We start from the raw sequence: 24,536 nt of genomic DNA on the forward strand, positions 1-24,536 counted from the left end.
GGGTGTTGGAATTCTTACTTACACGGTATTGGTGGTTTGCTCGAGAGTGACACCAATGCTGGTGCTGTTGTATCATAACAATTTCATCAGTCTTCCTAGATATTTATACTCGGGTCAACTACGCTGTCAGAATGGTGTCAAATGTGTCATTTTATTTGTCCAAAAGACCACCTTTCATTCTAAATCGGTGTCCTCTGCAATCCCCTTGGGAACCGCAAAAAAGCGGTCTCCGTTGCTTATCAGCGCCAGGATTGGCTGTGGAGCAGCGTAACTCCCTGCCCCATTCGGAGACCGGAGGCTGCGGCATGAGGCAACCCTCGGTCTCCCAAGGGGGAGGCTACTGCGCATGTTCGGGCTGGTCAGAAAAATGACCAGCCCAAAGCAAACATGCGCGCCAGCACCAGTAGCACTGCTGAGCAGCGTGAGCACGCACGCTCACAACAACCCGATCAAGTACAGCCCCATCCACTTTCTCCCCTATAAGCTACATCTGGTGCGGCCGGTGAAGTTTCAGATGGCGGTGCGCATTGGTTGGTGGGGCAACGCCCGAACGCCCCAATGGACGCACCGCCGCTGGCCGAGATATGTTTCGGGCATGAGCTTTGATTCACCAAGTGTATTTTATCGAGATGTGTTAGGGGAAACTAACTATCATAGTGCTTCTCTATAGTGATACCCCGTCTCCTGGGTGGTGTGCTTGATTCTAGGTGCTATACTAACATTAGTACACCACGGGAGGTGTGGTACAAGTGAAATAAATATATGTTTCAGGCATAATCTTTGATTCATTTTCTTTTAAATATTTTTCCTCAAGCCCATGACATTTCCTTGGCTCTGGTAACCGGTGCTTGGATCTTGCTCACTTTTAGACCTGGCACCATGGCATGAGTCTCCCTTCCACTTTTTGCTGATGTGCCTCAGATGTTTTGCTGGTGTTAGCTGCTCAGGGCACTGTGCCACTGCCAATCAGTGCCACAGTGCAAGTGCTCCCTAAGAAAAGTGTACATATAATTGACTTCCATGATTGGCTTATTTGTTTTGCTGTCAGTCCCCAGTAAAGTGCACCAGGAGTGCCAGGGCTTGTAAATACAAATGCTGCTGGTGGGCCTGCAGCACTGGTTGTGCCACCCACAGAAGCGGCCTAGTAAAATGTGTCTAAGGTCTGCCATTGCAGCCCCTGCGTGCAGTCTGATACTGTCATGCTGGCTGGGCAAGTGCGCCCACTTGCCAGCCTCTAAACCTTCCCTTTACTACATGTGAGTCACCCCTAAGGTAGGCCCAAGGACAGGGTGCATTGTAAGCATAAGGTAGGACAAGCCCTGATGTGTGTGGCATGTCATAATAGTGAATTACAGCCATTTTCGTTTTTCACTATTGTAAGGTTACCTGTTCTCATAGGCCAGAATGGGCTGCTGGAATTATTACACTCTATGACCCCAGCAGGCTCAGGTAACATGGTAGAAAGTCAAGTTTAGTATGCCTGAACTCAGAATAATAAAATACTTCTTTTAGTAAAGTTTATTTTAATATCCTGTGTTTGCAAATGCTACTTTTAGAAAGTTAGCATTTGCTTGCCTGACCATTTCAGCCCGCCTCTGCTAGGATGTGTATCTGCTCTCTGGTTTCTGTGAGTGACAGGGCTGGGGGATTCCCGGAGACAGTCTGGGCTGCCAGGTGGTGAATAGAGGGATTACCCCCAGGATAGGTGGGTGGAGTGTCCCTTGACTCTGAATAGGGCTGTGCTCTGCCACCACAATGCTGGCTCCACCTCCTGCAGAGCGTCTGATGTCTCTGCCCTGCACCCTGAAAGAAACAGCAAGAGTCTCCAAAACAAAGTGCTCCAAAACTGGGTTGAACCAGACTCAGGCCCCCTGGCCTGCAAAGACAAAAGAAACTGTGTATAAAAGTAGGAGCCCTGCTCCTAAACCTTAGATCCTGTTTTGACCACGAAGAATCTCTGCCCGACTAGAAGGACCTGGAGAAGCTGGAGGAGGATTACTGTCTCTGACCTGGGAGACTGGCCTGCAGAAGGTGCCTTGCTGAGCAAAGGAGAGGAAAAGACCAGAAAGGACTTTGTAGAACTTGTGCCTGAAACGATCTCCAAGGGCTTGAGAAACGAGCTTGCCCCGTGACCTGAGCCCCGGGACCATTGGGCTCATCCTGCCTTCGCCCGTCTGCTGCTGGGCTGTTGTGTTCCCCCCTCGCTGGAGCCGTGACCTCTGGTGCCTTCGCCCCCTCCTTGGGCCGTGACACTCTGGAGCCTGACCGCCCTGCCTGGTGAGAGCCCCGCTCGAGTTCGAGCCGCTCTCCCTACGCTGTGCCGGGCCGCCCGCTCCCCTGTCACCTCGCTTGCCTGGAGCGTGCTGTACGCCCATCACCCCTCCCGCCGGAATCCGATAGGAGCACTGTTCTCCTGCCTCGGACGGCCGGGACGTTCGCAAACGTACCCGGCCGCCCCGCTCAGCACTCCTGCATCGGAAGGGCCGTGCAGCACACCCACGAGGTCTCCAGTACGGTCCGTACTAGGAGTTCAGTGCCACACCTGCCTGCCTGGAACATCGTGCCCACCCCCCTGCAGACCCGAAGGTACGTCAACCTGCAACTGCGTATTGGAGGAGGACGCCTCGCACACCTAAACAGACGCCTCGCCCCGTGAACCACTTTCAACCCCGGGCCCGCCTTCACTTGTGGCCATGCGACCTCCCTCCCAAAGTACTGTGGAAGCATCGTGCAGTACGCTGCGCCCCGGACTGCAGTGTCCGCGAGGCGCGTACGCTTTGGTAAAGCCCTTCCCCTCTAGCGCTGTACACGTCACACGGGAGTACAATGACTCGTACCCCAGTGCGAGCCTGCAGCGCGGTACTCCTCGCACCAAGTGCTGCGCCTCGGACTAGAGAGTCCGTGCGGCGCTTGAAAGTCGGTGAGGCTCGCTCTTCGAACCGTACGAAGCGCACAGGAGCGCTGCAACGTGCCCTACCTTCCTGAAAGACCGTACTATAGAGCTGGAAGATGCTTTTGATATTGTGGAACCGTTTTTAAGGGAATAGAACTGGTGAATTAAGTCTCTGTGGAAGCATTTGAAATAACTATTTTTATCCCAAAGCACTGTGGCCTCATTTAAACGTTGTACTGGTCTTGTATTAAGCCTGCATCTATCTATTATTTTTACATGAAGCCTACGTATTTTTGATACATAACTACGCCTGGTGTCCATTTGTGGTGGGTCATTTTATTGCTGTGTGTGATCATAAATGCTTAACTGACTAAGACGCCCTGAAGTTTAGCCTTGTCTGCTCGCGCCACACTACCTAGAGGGTGAGCAGGGGTTATTCTGAGGAGTGAGTCCCTTACCCTGACTAGAGGAGAGGGTCCCTGCGTGTCACAAGTGCCTACCTGTGCCAACCAGGGACCCCCAAATCTAACACTCACCCTTTCTACTCCAACACATCACAATCCTGCATTTTGTTATCAGAAAAGTTGTTGAAACCATCCTCCTCATGGCGTTCAGGATCCCCCGTGGGTCTCATGGAGTCACTTGGAAGTCTCATTCTACTTGTTATTTCCGTAAAACTACTACCTTCTCTCCAGAATGGTTGAATGGTTGGGCATCGGCACTAAATGCAAAAAATCAACGCCATCTGGGTGGCATTTTCTGCATCCGCTGGAAGAATCCATTTACACACGTTGTGGTTCTTTTGGGGTGTGCTACATTTGGCATATATACTTGAAACGCAGTAGCTTTTGTATTTACCCTGATGAAATTGACCATAAACATCATGTGTAATTGATGAATTAAAGCCCGCTAGCTATCCCTGTTCAAAGATCACAGCGAACCTGGAGATATTTGTACACAGAAGGGATGGCACGTATGCCATAGGCAACCCATTCTCTCCTCCAATTGTTTCCATGCCCAGCCCACCGTGCTCCAGCTGTTTAATCTTTTTCTAGATTTTGGGACTTTACCAAGTGTACCCCCCCTCTATTTCCATCAGATACGCCATTGCATTCTCCACCTGAAAACGTGGGCGAGCCTCCCTCTTTTATAACACAAAATCAGTGATATAGCACGGATGCCAAGAGCCCTAATGCAAGCAAGGAAATTGGCCGACCTGTCCCCTGGTTTAGTAGTAAAAAAAACAGCTGTATTTGGAGTGGAATGGGCCTCTCAAGTCCTTGGGCGTCGATGCCACTGCACCAGCTACACTTTCGATAGCTACACCCCTGCACACAGTGCACCTGTGCCATTAAATAATGTATTTGAAAGTCAGAGTCCACAATGGACTATCGTAAGGTCTCACCAAGGTATCCCAGACTAACCTGGGTTGGCCTTAAGCCCCTGTTAGACTGGTACGTATGCCACATAAGCAGCAGAAGTTGTCTCCAGAGGGTGAAGCACCACCATTGTTAGTAATAATTTCCTACCAATTATCGACAGCAGCAGTTTAATCCATGTCGTGGATAGGACTTCTAATGTCTCAGCAGTGCTCTGTAACTATATTTAAAAAGGCTTCAAATGCCTTGACATTGACTGCTAAGTAGTGTTTGGTGTTGGTTTTCCATATGACCCCCAGGTCACTATCTGTGATTTCAGTGCTCTCTGTCAAAGGCATGCTTTCTGATTTACTCCACCTAATTGTAAGGCCAGACTATTATCCAAATAGGGTCACCTCTTGTACCATAGGTCGAGGGTTCTCCTCTGGGTCCCTTATATATATATATATAATAGGATGCCATTTGTCTACACACAAAGCAACAACAGCTTGTCCAAAAATATATTCCATTATATGCAATTTTCTCATGCAGCAAACAGGCCATCGGCTTAAAAGCCAGAACAAACAAAAGAGGAGATGGTTGGCACTCCTGTCTAGCCCTCCTTGAGTCAGACATAGCATAATTTGTTAATTACTACTGAGATATATATATATAGATAGATAGATAGATAGATAGATAGATAGATAGGCAGATAGATAGGGCGTTGCCATAGTCAAATCAAGAGCACTAACCTCTGTTAATCAGAGGACTTTTCTCAGAAAAGGCTACTCAATGGAGTCTCTGCATCAGCAGTTACCAAGACCGCCCTCACATATGAGAGAACGTGAGGTAGAGTGGCAAGCACTCTTCTGAGGTTCTTTGGAATGGATATGCTCAATATAAGTCTCACTTGGTCTGGGAACACCAATTGCATCATTAAGAGCAGCAGGCGATTAGCAACTGCTTTAGCAGGAATTTTGCATTCAACACTAATGAGTGACAAGGATTCTATTTGACCAACAGGATTCTATATGACCCTCATGCATGGACAGCTTTTCTGGGTTTCAATAGCTATATCATAAAAGCCACCTTACTGTCTTTGTGTGGCACTAGTGTTTTCTAATAAAAAAAAAATGTAAGTCACTGGTCAGCCCCTCTGTTTTCTCAGGGCCCCCTCAATCCATAGGAGCACAACTTGATTACAGTATTGTGTAATCATGTCAGTAGGAGCAGTCCTCTGTACCACGTAGAGCAACTTGTAATATTGGTCAAATTCTGCATTGCTATAACTTGGTTTGTTTACTATCACATCCTTATGGTTTCTAACACCCAGGATCATAGTACGGCCATGGTCTTTCCCGAGCAGCCCAATAAACATCATGCCTGGGCTCTTCCTCTCACTGTTTCTTCCTCATGGAATGCTGCATCGTCTGTGTTGGAGCTGTATACATTCACCAGTGTAACCTTATGATCCTCTATACATACTTGTGGAATCACAATGTGGCCTGCAGGGTACCCAATGAATTTGTCCATTTTGAAGTTGATACATTTATGAAATAGTGTTAGTTCCCCCAAGAATTTGTGGAATATGATAAGAAATTCCTATCACACTTCCATTTTCTGACAAAGGTCCCTCTCACAGTAAATGACTTTCCTGTAATAATTCTATATTCTCCTTGTGCTTCTCTAGATTAGCCTCTACATTCTTGGCCTCAACAGGGTGGTGAAGCCCCCACATTCCATGTAGGAATATTTATATGCTTTGCAGTTTTCACTCCCAGATGTGTGCTTCTGGTCTGAAACCTGTGTAGCTCTGAAGCAGCAACTGGTTCCTAACATCTACAGTCTGTCCTGTGAGTTCGGTGATTGGCCTCATTTTACATCCATTACCCATAACCCTCCACTCCCACCCTACTGATAACCCCACAACCATCAGTATCAATGATCTTTGAACCTTTCTTGCTCCCCAAAAACTCTAAACTGTCCCATAAACTGAGTGGCCTCTCAAGAGGTACCATGTCTTGGTGCCACAACAACTGCTGGTTTTCTTTATCTCAGACATTTTATTACTATTTCCACCGTGTTCGCTGTAGTATCTTTTACTAAGCTGAACAGTCACACACACATCAATAATGGCAAGGGGTGTTGACTAATACCTTGCATTAGATCTAATAAGTGTTAGAGAGGGTCTGTCATTTCATTTTGTCAGACCAGGGTCCATTACAAAGATCTCTGCTTCTGCCATTGTCTGTTTTCTTTTCCGAGCAGCAGGTGCAAGTTACTATATTAGTCATATATTACATTATCACTACCTGTCCATATTCCTGAGCCTCCATGTGCCTCGCCCCTGATGTGCTTTCATGCAGAGCCACAATATTTCGGTCAACATGTTCCTTAGTTTCTTCCAATGGGCTGAAACAATGGGACCTCTTCCTAAAGTGCTTGCACATGCAGTTTCAAAGTATACATTACTGCTTACTTGAATTTATTCTCAGATTGCAGCTTATTCACCTCACTTAATGACTTTGAAGACCCCTGGACAGAAGCTGGAATGTCTGGAGCTTTCATCATAAAGGGCTCACTTTCCATAAGCCATTTCCCAAGTTCGTGTTTCTGTTCCTATAATTCAAAAGCAGAGCAATGACTATTCTAGGTGTCTGCCCAAAGATAATGATTGGTGTGCTTGTTCTGCAACAAATTAGCTAAAAAAACATTGCTCCCCAAAAGCAACCCCAGCAGGCGCCCCACAAAGTCCTCCATATTCCCTGTTTATTTTCATCAATAGCTACTGTAACAATATTGTTCCTTCGAGGTCTTTCTTCTAGGTCATCGACTTTAGATTAGACCTGTAGCATTTGTGATTGTAATTTACTCACTGAGACAGTGTTCAAACATCTGCCTACTTAAGGTCAGAGATTCAGTGCTCAACTTGCAAATAGGGTCACACACCTTTTATAATTTTGTCTGCTTATGCTTCAATTTACATATCAGGGCATCAAAATCTGTATGTTCTCCGATGGGTGGCCGTAGATATGATGCCCATCCTCTTACATCTTCAGTACCTCCTACCTCCTCTTGAAGGAGACTTTGGCAGCTGCTTATCAATCTTGCCCATTTTACAAATGACATGTCACTTTTGATTCACAGAATTAACTGGTTAAATTTAGTAGTTAATCTCACTAACTGTTGCAGGTCATCAAACTTCACCCCCTCAGATGTCAGTCAAGGTTTCAACGTTCTTTGGGAAGTTATGGATCTTTACTCCTTGAGCCTTTTATTTACCCTGTTACAGATGCTTTAAAAGAGTTCAGTAGGTGCTGATAGACTGTTGGAAATCCTTAAGGCTCCAAGCCTCATCCATCGTCCTGGGAAGACTTTGAATGTGCCTCCATATAACTCTCTCATCTTGCCTAAGACTGCAGCCCTCTCCATTTCTGCACTCGCCTCAGCTTGCCCAGATCTTCTGCTTAATTTTCCCAGTTGACACCTCATCAGTTCCTTGAATTGTAGTGCTAGGATGTCAGTATTTTATCCGGATCTTCATATTACAGAGCGGTTGTGCCATGAAACACACTTAAGAGTGTCCATCTTGGCACTTGTCACTATAGCACCCTATTTCCCCTCATTTGTATTCAATAAACCACCAGCCACTGCTTTAACCTCTGACTGGATCATGACAGTGTGGCCTGGTGACCTGTGCCACACTATTGACTAGACTTGCAGTATGATTCCCCCCCGTTCCCCAGGTGATTGGTTCCATGCTAGCACATGTACTCAATGATAGCAATCTCTGCTCCTTTGATAGAACTTGATTGTGGACTTACCCAGACCATGCAGTGTAATTCATCATAGTTTTGCTTGGAATTCTCTGGTAACTTTCTAGAGTCTCGCCTGTTTGCCAGTGATCAGTGTACGGCTCAGAGGGAGGTACACATGTGTCTCTATGGCTGCCTTCTAGATTCTCATCTGTATACCAGTGGCAGAAGCATGCTTCTAAGCTCGTGAGGAGGGACACATGTGTCTCTGTGACAGCCCTCAGTGGCAGTTCTATGTGTACGTATCCAGCCTTGTTGAACAGGTGCTCCAGTTGCTGCACATCTGCCACCTGAGCACAGCTCCAAATAGGGACATCACAGCTTCTACTTTGGGAGGACAGGGAAGACCAGAAGAAGCACAGCACAACGAGGTACAGTAGTAATGCTGCTTTCAAGTACATTATGCAGAAATTGAGAGCTTATGCTTTGCAATATTTGAGTGATAACGGCTTGTGGAGTAATTGTAGCCTTGGAAGACCCATTTCTTGCTATCTTCCAAAGATGAATCAGTCTTGAGCTGCCTGCCCTCCTCCAAGTGCTGTCCTACACACAGGGAGGTTTTTCTTTTTGTGAGTACAAGCTGTTCACGGATGTACGTTGTTACAACGCATGCTTTTACTACGCATGCCGTTACAACGCAGGTTTTTCAACGCAAGACGTTACAACGACTTGCGTTGGGGGGTGCTGGATAGTGAATAGTTTAATTTACTATTCCAACTCCAGTCCCCGTGGATAGTAGGGAAGGTGTTGGATAGTAAATTAAACTATTACCTATCCTAGAGCGCCCCCCAGTGCAATTCGTTGTAATGACTTGCGTTGAAAAACATGCGTTGTAAAGGCACTGCATGGTAAAAGTTGCGTCGTAAAGGATGTTTCCCGCTGTTCACTGTGCGGGGTGTATGCCATGCTGGGGTGCATTAGGTGTCCTATAAGAGGTGGCATTCATGTGCATGCTAGCCCTACTCAGTGCATGGGTGCACACTGCTCTGTGAGATGTTATGGGAGGTGCATTTTTTTGTCCCATGAGACACTGTAAATTTCAGTGTATAGGGACTTGTGAACAAAAGGGATGTGTATCATTTGAGTGCACACTGAGCCCTATTAAGGCATTATTATCTGTGAGTGCAAGATGCACCTATGATGTGCCGTGATTGATATAGCCTGCTAGCAAGGGTGCAGAGGAGGGAATGGCCAGAGGAACTGCATTCCAGTGGGCTGCTTTTGATGCTCTGTTCCCTGCTGCATTGCCTTACATTTTTGCACTCATGTCCTTTCCCTTGCCATTCTTTTAGAAGTCCTTCATTCTTAATATTACAGCCCATTTAATTTCCTCATGCAAGATGGCTATTGCATCACGGCTTTGACACAGCGGCCATCTTATCTAAGGGATTCCTTTCAGCATGTAATGTTACTAGCCAATCGTCACACCCGGGAGGATACCTCTCAGTTTATAATGTGGTTCTAATAAGCCGGGCTCGTTATTGTAAACAAAAGTACACACCAAACCTTGTCACTAGCAAACTTCATCAACTTGTGTTTTAAAGTAATTTACTACCTCTGTGTATCTCCCCATTACTCCTACTGAGCACCAGGAAGACTGCAGTCAGTGGTGTTGCAGTATCTGCATATCTGTGAGGGACTACCTTTTGACCTTATCAATGTAAATTGTAACAATTACAATGAAGAAATCCACGGAATGCTGTGGACTGTCCCAAACCGTGGCGGGCAACCCATCAAGACAATGTCAGAAGGGTGTTCACTCAGATAAGCTAATGGCTAAAGTGAAAATGACATAACCCCCTGGGATGTTGTATATTTTATGGTACATTGGATAGTATAAATTGTGAAGTCTGTGGTGTTTGAAGTGGTGAGGTGTGGTTTTGCTACACAGTCAATGCTGTCTATAGCCAAACCAAAAGGGGTTTTAAGACAACTGCTGAGACAATAACATTCATCCCAAGTTTGAAACAGTTGGAGAGGAATCCACAGCCCACTCAGTTGCCCATTTCACCCGTGCATCAGAAAAAAGACAGATGTATCCCAGATGACCTTCAGGTGAGCAAATCTCTTAAGATTTTAATCAGTGGTCTACTAGACAACTGTGGATAACAAACACATCAGAGATCATCTGTGTAAATGGCACCTTGCACCCTTGTAAACCCTTCCAACCAAATCCATGAACCAGTGCATCCCTCAGGATCAATTCCACCAGATGGTCAATAGCAAGGAGGAACAGGAGGGGAAGGTGATATACCGCGTTTCATCAACACTCACTCTACCTCTCGGCTTGATGTAGGAAGTATTAACAGTGTGTGAAATTTGGGACGTTCATTTTTGTCAGGACTAAAAGGAAATGTCCCCAGTCCACTGTGTCAAATGCATTCTCAAAATCGAAGGGTAGAACACCTGGACACAAAATTTGATTGTCACAGGGAAACATGTGAGGAACTTTACTGATATTATGCCTGGTCTCGCTACCATTGCTTCTTTATAGTCAGGCGACCTAAGCATTCTCTTTCTAACTGTTGGAAGAAACAGCAGTTAGATTGGTATCTAATATCTCCACCCTACATTTTCATCTCCATCTCCTCCTCCCCGTGTCACCTTTCTGCAAACTTTCATACTTCTTCACTTTTAAATCCTTCGTCCCACGTCCACTCTCTCTATCCTCTCTTCTTTCCTTTCCACCATTGCCTACATTTAATGTTCCTGGAGCAGGTCCTCTGTGAGTATTATTATTAGTAGTAATGACCAGCAGGTGAGCTAATCATCTCAAGGAGCCCATACTTCTAAAACGCATTCATCATCAGGCATTGGAATGTAAAGTATGTTCCCGTGGTTTGAACTCTCGAGGCATGCATTATTGTTCCTACTTGTAGAGAGACCAAGCCCTCACATGCTACTGGCAAAACATTCGTTAGTTGAGTTACGATGGTTAGTCATTGATTCCAGATTGATTCCAGATTGGGAAGAATAGATCACTGTCTGCAACCTGGCTTATTAAATCCAGATGACGCAAGTAGCTTTTCCCTTAGCATGAAGTTTCATACTTAAATTATGTTTAGTCTAGGCTCCAGCGCTTAAATATGAAACAGAACACATTGTGCTATTTTTTAAGAGGCAAATCGCATTCAGTCCTGTATTTGTAAACACTTTACTAAATAACGCTTTAACAAAACTCTGTTGTTCCTTTCTCCAAAACCCTCCTCAAGGCCTTATACTTGATAATGTATTCTTTGTCTTTTGAAGCCAAAATTTCATGTCATGGAATTTGTATCGGTCAACGACTGCATATCCCTTATTTACAGATAATATAAAGTTACAGGCTTCTAAATCTGAGTTTCTTTTAAACAACAGATTACTGAATTTGCTTGATAGTACTTTCGTTTTCTCCCGGTGAGAGTAAATTGAAACCATTAAGTGAAATACCTTGAAAAACAATTCCACAATTGTTAAATTCACATTGTACTGAAGAAAAATCTAATTTTACCTGGAATGCCCCCATTAGACTTATTGAAAGATCTCGGTGCAGTGGTCAAAACATTGTGGGACTGACCCTCCGAAGCATGCTTCCACATATGGAGAGCATTCTGGTGAGGTTGCGTTCATGTCTTAGTGATGAAGGGAAATGCGTGAACATTACCTACCTTTCAACCATCGTAAGAAATTGCAGCTGTTCCTGAATGTCTAAAAGGTAATTTTATTCAGTTTGCTACTGAAGATTTTCCTGTACAGATTTCTAAATGGATCTTTTCTCATCCATATATTTCTCACTTGCGTTCTGTTACATGTTTATCTTTAAAGTTGATTTTAGTGTTTATGGTTGGGTCCAATGTCTTTCCTCCTTTTGTTGTAAGAGGCTTGCCTGCAATTTGGTAACTTTCTTCCTCTGTATTAAATTTAGCTCATAAAGGCATTGTCGACTGGCTTGGCAAGACCATGTTTTGTCCCAAATGCTTATGGGCTTAGCATATGGGGCTAAGGATAGTCTTGCAAAGCCATCAGGATTTTATAGTCAGAAGCAGGTAAAACGCTTATGCATTATCACACCTGCATGCAATGGACAACATACCTTCTGTTCTGAAGCATTGTTGCATGACTAAGAAACATTGAAAGGGGCAGGAGGTGGGCCCAACACAGGTTGCCCAAGTACAGCTCACTAAAAAGAAGCATCACAGAGACTGAGAAGAGCTTTAAAAGCACAACCATAAACAACGTTATTTTTATTTTTTCATTGTTCCCGCCGCTGTTGCCCCCGAGGCACCTCCTCCTGGACAGCCCCCACTTCCCCCTCCCAGGCACCTGTCTCTTCCCTCTCCCCTCGGTCGGAGGACTGAGGAGCGGCGACAGCACAGCGGAGCTGCTGGGAAGGGATTCGACCTAAATCAGGGGGTCAGCGGTCTTACTTACGCTCCCGCGGAGCGTCCACAATTAAATAGGCGAGGGGGGAGGGATGGGAGGCTGGGAGGCGGGAGCGGGGGCTGTCTGGGAGGGGAGGAGCCACAAGGGTAGCAGCGGTGAGAACAATGAAAAAATAAAAATAAAGTTTAAATTAAATAAAGCGGTGGCGGGAGAACAAGCATTGGCTAAGGGCTGCAGGCTAGGGGCCTGACATGGAGCGGGTTGAAGGCAGGCAGGATCCTAGGCAGGCAGGATCGGGCAGTGGAGCGGGCAGCAGGCGAGAACCTCACCAGGAGGAGGTATCCTTCTATCTTGTCTCTCCAAAGCCAGCCTCCTGCTACGGTTGCTACATCTTTGTGCTTTTAAAGCTCTTCTCAGTGTCTGTGATGCTTCTTTTCAGTGAGCTGTACTTGGGCAACCTGTGTTGGGCCCACCTCCTGCCCCTTTCAATGTTTCTTAGTCATGCAACAATGCTTCTGAACAGAAGGTATGTTGTCCATTGCATGCTTCTTCCCTATATAGGCTCTTATGCTGGCGTAGTGCGACACTACTGACAATGGACTTTGCTGCAGCACCTAGTTACGGCCAAGTCACAGCCCAAGCCTTCCGCTATATCACCTTCCGCTATCCTCTAACCCAGTTGGGGGAATTTTGATGTCAAATGTGGATCGGCCTACTCATGAAATTGTATGGTTATCTCATAAGTTTGGCCTCATGTCTATATTTCTTGGGCTGCAGACTATTTATTCCCTCATCACTCCCCTACTTGTGGTAGCCCCCACTAGCTTCATTCAGCAAGTTGCCCCATATGCTGTCATCACAGGAGGCTTCTTCTTCTCATTGCCTGCATCCCCCCCACTACAGGAAGGCTTACTTACCAGCCGGGTGGTGGGTGGTGGTGGGGGGGGGGACTCTCCCAAGCACCTAAAGCTTTGCAGCCTCGGGTTCAGACTTCCTACATGATTAATTCACCACTCCTCTGGGCAGCTGGTCACCAGGGCAGAGGCTTGTCTGTTGTAATCATACACGTATCTCCTTGACAAACGGACTGATCAGCGAGCAACCTCTCTTTTGTTCCCTTCTGCCATGTGCCACTGTCCCATATGGCAGATAATATTGGGCAAGCACAAAGGTGAGTGAGCAGCAGAGAGTTTCCCCATAGGGCAAGATGACGCGCATTCTCCACTCTGCTAGGCTTCTGCTTTAGTATGCCTTGAACAGCAGCAGCAGACTGGTGGTTGGCTTTGTTTGGTCAGACAAGAGCCTCAAACACTCCACACTCCTGGCTGCCGGAAGTGGGGTCAGATGGTGTGTGGTGCTCTAAAGGGAGTAGATCCCTGCAGATGTACGACTCACTCAGTGCCCGACCAGCCTAGTTGCCATTTTAGAGGTTGAGGAAGGGAGGTAACATAGATCGTAGAAAGAGAGAAAAGACTAAGAACAAGAGGATTTACTATTTCATAACATGCACAGGATTACAAGGAAGTACTTTTAATTGTATTGCTATGACATTATTATTGACTGCTAATTGCAATTTAAACTTTTTACTTGTCACAAAGTGACCTTCAACTTTTTTATGACATTTAAATGTCTCAACGTATGTAATTTGCTTTAAAACGTTTTAGTCTGTGATCTCAATTTTCACATACTTGAAAGTATCAGTTGTTATAATGTTATCCCTTTCTGCAGATGATTTACTTCCTTTTTTGTGGGTGTAGTCCGTTGGGCAGACAACAAGAAAAGTATAGGATGGGATAAGGGCACATTTACAAATGTAAACACAAAGAACACAACATCAGAAAGGAGATTTTTTGGGGATATAAAAATACTATGACAAATCTAATAAACCATATTGTAATACAATGATAGCATTAGCATACTAGATATGAATACCACAGCTTTGGAATTCTATTTCCAGGTACATATACAGCATGATGAATGGCCATTCAGACAGGGAATTTTACTCTCTTGTTTTCACAAGAGAAGAATCAAAACAAGTTCCGGTGCATTTTTCGGGGCACGTGTGAGTATTTTCTGTCCACTCCTGTGCTGGGATGACTGTACACATTTTACCAGGGAGGGCTGGTAGGCTTCCTTGCCAGTAAGTCTCACCTGGGTGAGAATGGCCAGACAACAAAGGGGTCCCAGAGACTCTGTCCCTACTAATCTGGAGCAAGGCTTTCCCCCTTTCTTGTAGTCTTGTGCACCAAGTGACAGAGAAGGGTGTTGGTGAAACTGCACCGAACCTCCAGGAGCCCTGACTGAGCTTGACAAGTCTAATGGGCTTGCTTTGGGACTTCCAGAGCAGACCGACCACCTAGACGCACCATAGGAACTCATTGCACCTGAGTAAATCTCCAGGGTTCGGGGCGACCAGATGTCTGGACCTGAAGGAAGTTCATTTGGTTGCCGTGTGAATTCTGAGCCTGGGGCTTCCAATTCAAGGCCTTCCAGGGCTCTGTACTGGGGCCTCGTCAGGGCTTCTAACCTCATACAAGCAGGGGAGACCTCCGCAGGCCTGTGAGACCCCATCCCAGGCACTTTGTACCATGGCAGGTCTTAGAAGGGAGCCCAAGGACAGGTGCCTCTATACCCAGGCTATTTGGAAATCTGGCCTAGGCCCAGTCTTGGCTTTTTATCCCGGGCAAGCAGAGAAATCCTCCAGGGACCTGTGGGTCCATGTCCCGGGCTCCAAGTGACAATGTGGACCAAGTAACGCAGCCCAGGGCTGGGGGCTTCCACCCCTGGACCAGTCGGAACTCTGACCCAGTTAAAGCTTCCCATTCCTGTCAAACAGGGGAGGTCTCCTCAGGCCTGTGGGTTCCCATACTGGAAACTTTGTGAGATGGCGCATGGAAACCATGATGGAGACTTTGTGAGATGGTGCATGGAAACCAGGTCCCTGGCGTTCTCACCTTGGGCTTGCCAGAGCACTTCCCAATACATACACACCGAGAGACAGAGGGTGGTCATTCGAGAGGATGTATCCATTCTCCTGGAGCCCTGAATGGTTTTCAAGGTACAAATTAGCCTTATTTGGGGCTTTAAGGGCAGCTTGGAATTCTGAACAATGGGACACAGGAAGGAAATGATGAGTTTTGTTTACTCATTTTAAGTACAAAACATCACCAGTGATGCTGTCATGGCATATTTTGCACCACCCATGTAGGCATGGCAAAGGACCACTGATTTGACTTCCCCCCGGCCTAGTTAAATGTCACGAATGCTGAATAAATCACACATTCACCCCAGTCAAGAGATCTGGATAAATCCATTGTTCTTTTGCTCACTATGCCACCCCAGATTAGACCCAGCCATATGCAAAATAGTCTTGACCCTGCTCCTCATGGAACAGTCCAGCACGATCTGCCAAGTCAGGTCCTTCCTGCATCAGCAACAAGCATCCTGGGACCGTTTTTGCAGTATTACCCTTAATCAGCCAGGCTAGCTTGAAACCAGTGGCACAGTGAGCAAGGGACCAACATCTGGATATACCCATCCCACTTAGGGCGAAAAGTGTTACGCAAACAAATGAAGGACAGAATGCTGAATAAATCACACATTCACCCCCAAGTAAAGAAAACTCGGTTAAATCCATTATTATTTTGCTCACTATGCCATCTCAGTTTAGACCCAGCCATATGCAAATCAGTTTTGACCCAGCTCCTCATGGGAACAGACCAGCCCGAACTGCCAAGTATGGTCCTTCATGGACCAGCAACAAGCATCCTGTGATCGGTTTCTGGGTATGACCCCTCATCAGCCAGGCTATTTTGAATCCAGTGGCACAGTGAGCAAGGGAATGATGTCTCATACCCATCGCACTTAAGGCTAGAAGTGCTATACAAACAAAACTGTTGCTGGAGTTATACAAGATGATAAGTGCTGCTGCTACTCACAGATTGTGATAGGCCACTCTGAAAAATTAACACACTATCTAGAGTACCTGCGGGCAAGGGCACATCCCACTAGGTTTTCCACTGAAGCCACAACCCATTCTTGGGTCATATGGAGAGAAGCGGACCGCCAGGTTCTTCCCAATGACAGCTCTTGTCACTGCTCTGAAGCTGCGATTCGGACTCTATTTCCATTCTTTTTCCCCATTGCTCCTCGCGGTCCCATCTCCGAACTGGTCATGGGTCAGCTCCGGATGTCCTTGGGCTGTGGGTGTTGCTTTCCCTGTGATCCTTCTTTGGTATTTTCATCTTGTTCCAATCCCACCCCACTTCTATTTCATCCTCCTTTCTTTTCGGGCCTTGGCTCCTTTCTCTGCCACCTACATGTAGATTGCTGGAGATATCTTTCTGTCTGACATCCTCCATCTTCCATGCTCTGGACTGCTGTCCTCATGCCTCTTCTACTGCTAACTCCTGTGTAAAACATGGAAAAGTGTGTGATGGGCCTAAACTAGATTGTGATAGGTAAGCAGGTCACGATGGGAAGACCCTAACACCATAGCCTTCCTGGAGAAGTTTGCCACATCATTATTGGTAGATTGGAGAGTCTGTTGCTAGGCAGACGTAAAGGCAAGATATCATTTCTGATGAGCTGCAGCTCATAATTGTTGAGTTATATACGCCCTGAATTATCCTGAAAATGTAGATTCTGTGTGTTTTAATAGAATTCTTAACTGATATGTCCTACAACGCCCATTGGCATTTACGATGGACTGTGAAATGTTCTGATGTGGTAAATTGTGCTTCTAGAGTTATACAGAGGATTAGGTTGAGTTAGTGTCATGTTGAGGATCTGCAATCTGCAATGTCACATGAGAACGAGTATTATCACTTCAGGAGAAGAACTTCTCAAATCAATCAATCAATCAGCCTGTTGGAGAAATGGCAATAGTGCTTTGTTCTTCCAAAGAAGACCCTGAATTAATGGAGTTTGCAGGGTGGCTAAACATATTTTAGGCCCCCATCCCGCAGGTCTTTGCTGGATGTGTGTGCTACAATTCAGTCCTCAATAATGTGGTTAACTACTGGTTCATGTAAAGGGATAGGCGGCCTTCGTGGGCCCACCTCACTAGAGCTATTGGATTCTGGTGATTTCTACAGAGCTAATTAATGTGTGACTCTGTCTCCAAACTAAACACGATTTGGCACATGTGCCCCTAAATAATTCAGATCACACATTATGTAACTGAAAAAATACAATGGCTGCACTGGGTGTGGTCTCAATCAGATAAAGACAACAGCGGAGTGCAGATAATCCAAAAATTACATAATGAGGGCGATGGGCATACCTCTTAAAATGGTGGTGTCATGGTAACAGGCCATATTAGATACACAGAGGGAAAAGATCATGAAGCATGGTCTAGAAGGGCTACAACCAATGGTGCAATAGGACCATAGACATATTGCTAAAGGGGGCATGGTAAAAAAAAAGACCAAACTTCACTCGAGTGTGGCTTAGACTAGATGGGGGTGTGGTGTAGTCTCCTGCCACTTTGAAAGCTCGTAGATTATGTTGAATACTCTAGCCCCACAAATCAGAATTTACTTCTGAGCCTTGGAGTTTCCTTGGCTGGATTTCTGCAAATATCCACTAGCAGTATGCAAAAGATGTTACATGTACTTATGATTCAAAATGTTCATTTTCAGTGGAAACAAAACAAATCTGAGATCCTTCCAGGAATATTTGCTTGTAGGAGAGCGCTTAATCTACTTGACCTAGGAAGTGCAGTGTTTATGTGATTTAATATGTTCCGCATATGTGCTTCTATTTCAGGTAAGCATTATCGAACCCGGAAACTATGCACAAGCAACTAACATCCAGCCACAAAGGCCTGCAGAGGAAATCTGGAACGGACTCAGTGAGGAAATGAAGGCGATATACAGCCAGGAATATGTGAAAGATCTCTCCGACGTCGTTAATGCGAAGCTGAAGGAAGGAAGCAGCAAGGCACATGAAGTTCTAGACGCTATTGTAGAAGCTTTAACATCCGCCACCCCAAAGGCCCGGTACTTGGTTGCAAGTGTAAAGGAGAAGATATTGGTTTTTATGTTCAATATTTGCCCAACCTCTTGGCTGGATGCACTCTTGTCTTTAAAATTTAAATAAGTAAGGAATTTCTTTATAGGTATACATGTTAAACATTAATCACAATTTTATATTTCCAAGGACTTGATTTTATCCGACCTCATCTTGTATAGTATAGGCATGTATTTTCCTGAAAGAGGATGCTGGATGTCGAGTCACTCAATTTCAGAAGTATCAGGAGTGGCATAATGTACTTGGTGTTATGCTAGGAAGCAACGGATCACTTTACATTACTTGGAGAAATGGGAGACAAAATACAAGATTGTGTACATCAAGTGGGGCATACTGTAACACAATGCAAATATGACATTTCACATTTTTAGGCTCTGGGAGAGTATGTGATTTGGCCAGAATCACATGATGTAGAGTCAAGCGCAAATGCCAGGATTCAAACGAGGTTCCCCAGGTTACAAAGTTGGCAGCTCTTGCCACTAGACCACACTTCCTCTCCACCTCTTGTCCCCACATAATGCACACACTTTCTTCGACACCATCACCTATTGACGTCACTGAGTTGACTCTTCACACTTTACACCCCTTCATAAACCCGTTAGATGTTTTAACAGAAAATTAACATGGTTCTGAGATAGGCTGGGCAACTTGACGTTATCACTTCGTAAGATGTTTTGTATGTATAGAGATACATTGCACAAGCGGACACTGGTATCCAAATACAACGATCTAGTGTTAAGCTCTGAAACGCCAGTGGTAAATATCAATCTCTGCTATGCATACTGTCCAATAACCACCTATTGCCAAAGGACCTGGTGTATTGGGTACAATTTAGCCATGACGCAATACTACTTGACATCTAACCTTGGCTTTACCACTTCACCCATGTGTGCAGGAAAAAAACATTACATTGTAAATCTGGGCAGGGTCCACAGCACAGTGATATTCCCCTGGGAAGGTCAGTCCCTTGGCCTTGCCTTCAGATTCACTGCCAGCCCAGTTGTTGTCTACTGGATAACTTGGAAACATAGAACCAGGAGACATACTTTTTAATTTTTAAGCAAAGACCCCATTTGGCAAACATTTTGTGCTCTTGGCCAATCACTTTTTGAACTTTTCTTCTGCTCCCTTTTCAGCAAGATGGGCAGTATTTAACATTAATCAGTTTAAAGGCTGCTTGTAATGGTGCGGTTTAAAAAAGGGACTAGATATTACCTTGGGGAGGAGAGAAGTGCCCAGTGTCAAAGAATATTCACCAAAATGCAATATGGTGGTAAATGTATAGCCTCTGCATCAAGTAGCAATGTGGTGCTGTCTGGGGTGTACTACTCTAACAAACTGTTGAATCCTTGACAAGTCATGCTCTGCCTTTGCTCTAATATGACACAATGTCAGCACTTTGAATCCGGCTTAATGGAAGAAATAAACACAGAGAGCATACTATCAGGGCAGGTTACCAGCATGGTTCACATTCATACATTCAGGGCTAACTATCACTAGGTGTCTGGATTTGCATCTCAACAGCTGAATTGAAGATGCATTGTGCAGCAAGACTCCTCCTGTGTTGCAGCTCCTCCCTCCCAGCCAGCGACAGGTACCACTTTGGCAGCTCATAAAGGGCTGAAATGAAAGAGTGAGGGTTCCTAGTCTTTTACAAAGGCAGCGAACCGAAATGCAGGGCTATGAGTATCCCTCAGTGACTCTGTGCAGCCAGAAGAACAGGAGCCATTCCTGCAAAATGCTGGATGGTTGGCCACCCTACACAGAGACCTCTACTTATTTTCTGTTGCTGGTAGTACTGGCTTGATACCATGGACCATAGGTTCAAGGGCTGAACTAGGGCTACCAAAGCACAAGTCAGGAGTGGCTGAATGGCACAATATGATTGGAGAAAACGTGGAATTATTCCTGACGTCCCGCTTGACTTAAATGCGTGCTTCTAGGCAAATATTTTATTTCACAGTACTTCCTGTTTCCTTATTGCTTTTGAGAGCTCTTTGAAATACGTGAGGTGAGGGTGTGTGCTATACATGCCCTCTCTTGTGTCTGATTTAAATAGAATACAATGTTGCTCCTCCTAAAAATCCAGCCCACATATAGGGTGCACATAATAGCTGTCTTGCTTTTTAATTCACTAATGGCATGATCGTCATGTCACACAGGGGGCATGAATAGTTTTAAGTATATGTTTAAAAACGGTCACTTTTAATAAATACCTCTCGATGCACTGATATTATCTGATGTACTAAGTTGAAAGGCATCTGCATGTTATAGAAATACATTTTAGGGTGAGTTTGAAGAGTTTTCGTTATGATGCACCTGTTACACAGCAAAGGCCAAAAGCAAACTACTTCTGCCATTTAAAAAAATATTACTTCTTCTGGGTTCTGGTTATAATTATTGTATAAAACAAAGGTTAGTTACAATGATAGGGAAGGCTAATAGCGTAACACTCTGAGGACCTCTCTGAGGTCCAGTGTTCAGCTTTAAGTCCTTTTCTACAATCAGAGATATTACCCTTCTGCAAATCTACGTTAATGAGCTTGGAATGGGGAAAAAGTAGTGCTGAGATTGTATTGCATCTGAATTCCGCACTTTTCACCAAGTTACAACCTCTTTACTCATGGAAATTCCTCCAGACAACACCAAGATAAATTGGTGGTGTGAAAAAAACACAAAGCATACTAATTTCGCTCAACTCACTATTCAGTATTGGGCACCAAGGTCTTTTGCTCCCATATTTACTCCTTCACTTGTAATAAGGGTCTAAAGTTTGGTCCTTTCATTGAGTCCCCCTATAATAACATGAGAAGATGTTACAATGTTTGCAAGTGCCACAGAACACAGGATATAATGCACTTGTAATTGGGCACTTGTGATGGAGTTCCCCATCCGGGAAACTCTAAATCAGGCCCTTAATGTCTTATGGAACATCTATTTCATTCTTCAGGTTTTTAGGCCATACTAAGGGCTTGGCTTTTATGAAAAAAAATGAAAAATATTCAGCTGAGCATTTCAATCTCAATAAAAAAATTTGTGGCTGAAACCCAGACAATTTGCCTAATTTTTTAGTCTCCTGGACAGCGCAGTTATTGTCTGACCTAATGTGATCAGCAGAAAAAGAGCTTTTAAGAAACACTACTGAGAGATCTTTTGGCTCTACCCGCACGTTGATCTCCCTCCCTACTAGATTTGATTGGGAAGAAGTTGTTTGAATCCACTGGAAAAAGTGCTTGTTGCACAGATTATGCTCAATGTGTTAGGCCTGAGTTGATTATGGTAACAAGAGACTGAAAAAGACTGTAGGTTTTATTGGTTCACGGGGGGAAATTATTTCAGATGCCATAGAGCCAGTCTGAAACTTAGGAACATTTATGAGAAAGGCATTAGACCTGATTTATTAATAGTGAAAAAGCATACATTAAAGCCAATAGGTTTTTATGGGTGGCCTATTATTATTAAAGCCAATAGACAAACGTTTTTAATGTTGTTTCACACAGATTACTGTGGTAGGCAAGGGTTTTGGTTATCCCCTCTTACAAACCATGGCTTTTAATATTTCATTGATGTTTAGGCCTGTCTTTACCATGCAGCTGTCTGTGATGGCTTATGTGATCACCAGAAAAAGAGCTGTAAGGGATACTAAGAGAGTGGTCGTGGCTCTGCCCACATGTTGATCTTCTTCTCTACAAGTAATTGGTTGAAAATTAGTTGTGTTAGCCCACCCAAGAAGTAGGTTCTTTCATCATAACTGGAAGTGACATTGTTAATGTAGACATCAGGTCAAATACAGCTTTGTATGCTGTAACCCCGTGAACAATACGGATGTATGACATTACAACGCATGCTTTTACCACGCATGCCTTTACAACGCGGTATTTACAACGAATACCTTTACAACGCATAGTGCTTTGGGGCGCTGGATAGTGAATAGTTTAATTTACTATTCCAACTCCAGTCCCCGTGGATAGTAGGGAAGGTGTTGGATAGTAAATTAAATCTATTCCCTATCCTAGAGCGCCCCCCAGCGCAATGCGTTGTAATGGTTTGCGTTGTAAAGGTTGCGTCGTAAAGGCACTGCGTGGTAAAAGTTGCGTTGTAAAGGATGTTTCCCGAACAATACAAAAGGAAATAACACAGGAAAGGATTTTTGCATGGTAAAATATTTAACATCGTAGTCAGGAGCCTTAAATTGGGTACCGTCTGAGAAATCAATAGGAAGTGGTTATATTTTTTCAAATATCTGACAAATTAAACAGGAATGGGTTTTACATTGTCAACTCCATGACAAATGCAATAGCAAGGGATTTAGAATATATATTTCCTTTTGAGTCAAGCCAACGTAAATGCTTGTGCCTCTAATAAGAAGAGTTAGTTTTCATGTCAATCAATGCTTTGGGTCTACATAAATTGTTTGGTGAGTCTCTCTCAGATCGAATGATGTAAGGCTGTAGCTAACAGGCTTGAGTATTAAATATGACGACAAAACACAGTAAGCCTTTCTTGTTTCATAGTGAACAACTTGACAAAGCCTTAAGACTTAACCATTTTCTTTGTGAAAAATTCATGTTTTCCAATAGTCATATACATGACAATTTCTGTATTTTTATGGTTAAAGCCTTCTGATACACACATTGCCACATGGTACCTCAAAGATCATGGAAGCTGACTACTTGCACAAAATTAGTTCCCCCATGTAGTTTTTCTTAGGGGTACAACATTTTCAACCTGCAAGCCACTAAAGGAGGTGCTTCAATTTGTAAAGCCATATGAAATATTGTAATTTGTCATTTTGAATATAGTATTTCAGTAATATGTGCATTAAAGTGCCTTTCTTTTTTAAAGAAAATACTTTGGTTGGACATTCATTTATTGAGGGGTATATTTGTCTGTTGCTCTTTTCTGATATTCAAGTTCACAAGCACTCCCTCAGTCAGCCGTCAATTGCTCTGTCTCAATACCTTAAAAAACCTGTAATATACATTCCAACACTAGGCTAAGAGATATGGGCCCACACGTCAGATAATTATTTTATATGAATGACAGACAGGTGTATATTGGTTTAGCACAGTATCCACTTCTATACACAACAGAATACACTGATGTATCACAGCACAAGTGCTTATGTACAACATACTGTAATCGTTATGAACATACTATGGCCGAGGGCATGAACCCCTACGGTTTATTAACCTTGGGTGCCTTGTTAAATTACCATCTAGACCTCCCACAGGATATATCAGAACAAGGTTTGCCATTATTGAAAATTTTTACTTTATGTATTAGGTTGTTCTCAGGTGATGCTGTGGATGCAATACATTGTATCCAGTAATCCATTTCCACAAAAGCTCCTTTCACCCACTCGTGCATGTGCAGCAAGCGCTGGGGGACCCATGGGACCTAGGGGCATATTACCAACAAATAGCGATATTTATCGCTAAGTAGGCTTAGCGGCAATATTTTTATCGCCGCGCATCACGGTTTTTTGATCGCTGAGATAACTTGCTATTAGCAAGGTTTATCTCAAAAGCGATAAAAATCCAGGCGATAGCAGCGAAATGCGTGAATATCGCTGAGAATACAGCGATATTCACGCATTAGCAGCAAAATACTCTTAGCCATGTTATCCACCTCCCATTGGATAACATGGATAAGAACTGGTCTGGGCAGGTGTTAGTATTTGGAGATATTCGCGCTTAGCGCGAATATTTCCATCGCTATGCCTGACTTGCTAATAGGCGATAGCGTCGTTATCGACTGCTTTCAGTCGCTAACGGGTTTGGTACGCCCCCTTTGCATGTCATTAGCGATAAATATCGCTGACATGCAAAGCGGGCCCCAAACGGCTCGATATCGCCTACAAGCTGTCGCTAACTGCTGTTAGCGACAGTTTGTAAATAGGGCAATAGAATTATCGCCACTTAGCGGCCTCCTTAGTAATAGGTCCCTAGTCTCTATTGCACAGCATTTTGACTCATCCGTGCCCTCCCCATTATAGAGGTACAATGTCCAGATAAAACTAAGAGAAATGTCAGAAGCGGGCAAGATACGAGGCTCAGAGGACACAAAATAGGT

The 24,536-nt window shown here is 44.5% G+C and overlaps 1 protein-coding gene across 1 annotated transcript in view; it reads left to right on the top strand.

Annotated features, from left to right (window-relative positions):
* LOC144763693 (D-beta-hydroxybutyrate dehydrogenase, mitochondrial-like) overlaps positions 1-21,470 on the top strand; it is a 177,358-nt gene extending 155,888 nt beyond the window's left edge. The window contains exon 4 of the mRNA XM_078649529.1: positions 18,198-21,470. Coding sequence (XP_078505655.1) covers positions 18,198-18,530 — 333 coding nt within the window. The 3' untranslated portion in view covers positions 18,531-21,470. The remainder of the gene's footprint in view (positions 1-18,197) is intronic.
* The last annotated feature ends 3,066 nt before the right edge of the window (positions 21,471-24,536 follow it).

Source organism: Lissotriton helveticus, chromosome 6 (assembly GCF_964261635.1).
Source record: "Lissotriton helveticus chromosome 6, aLisHel1.1, whole genome shotgun sequence".
NCBI classification, from domain to species: domain Eukaryota; kingdom Metazoa; phylum Chordata; class Amphibia; order Caudata; family Salamandridae; genus Lissotriton; species Lissotriton helveticus.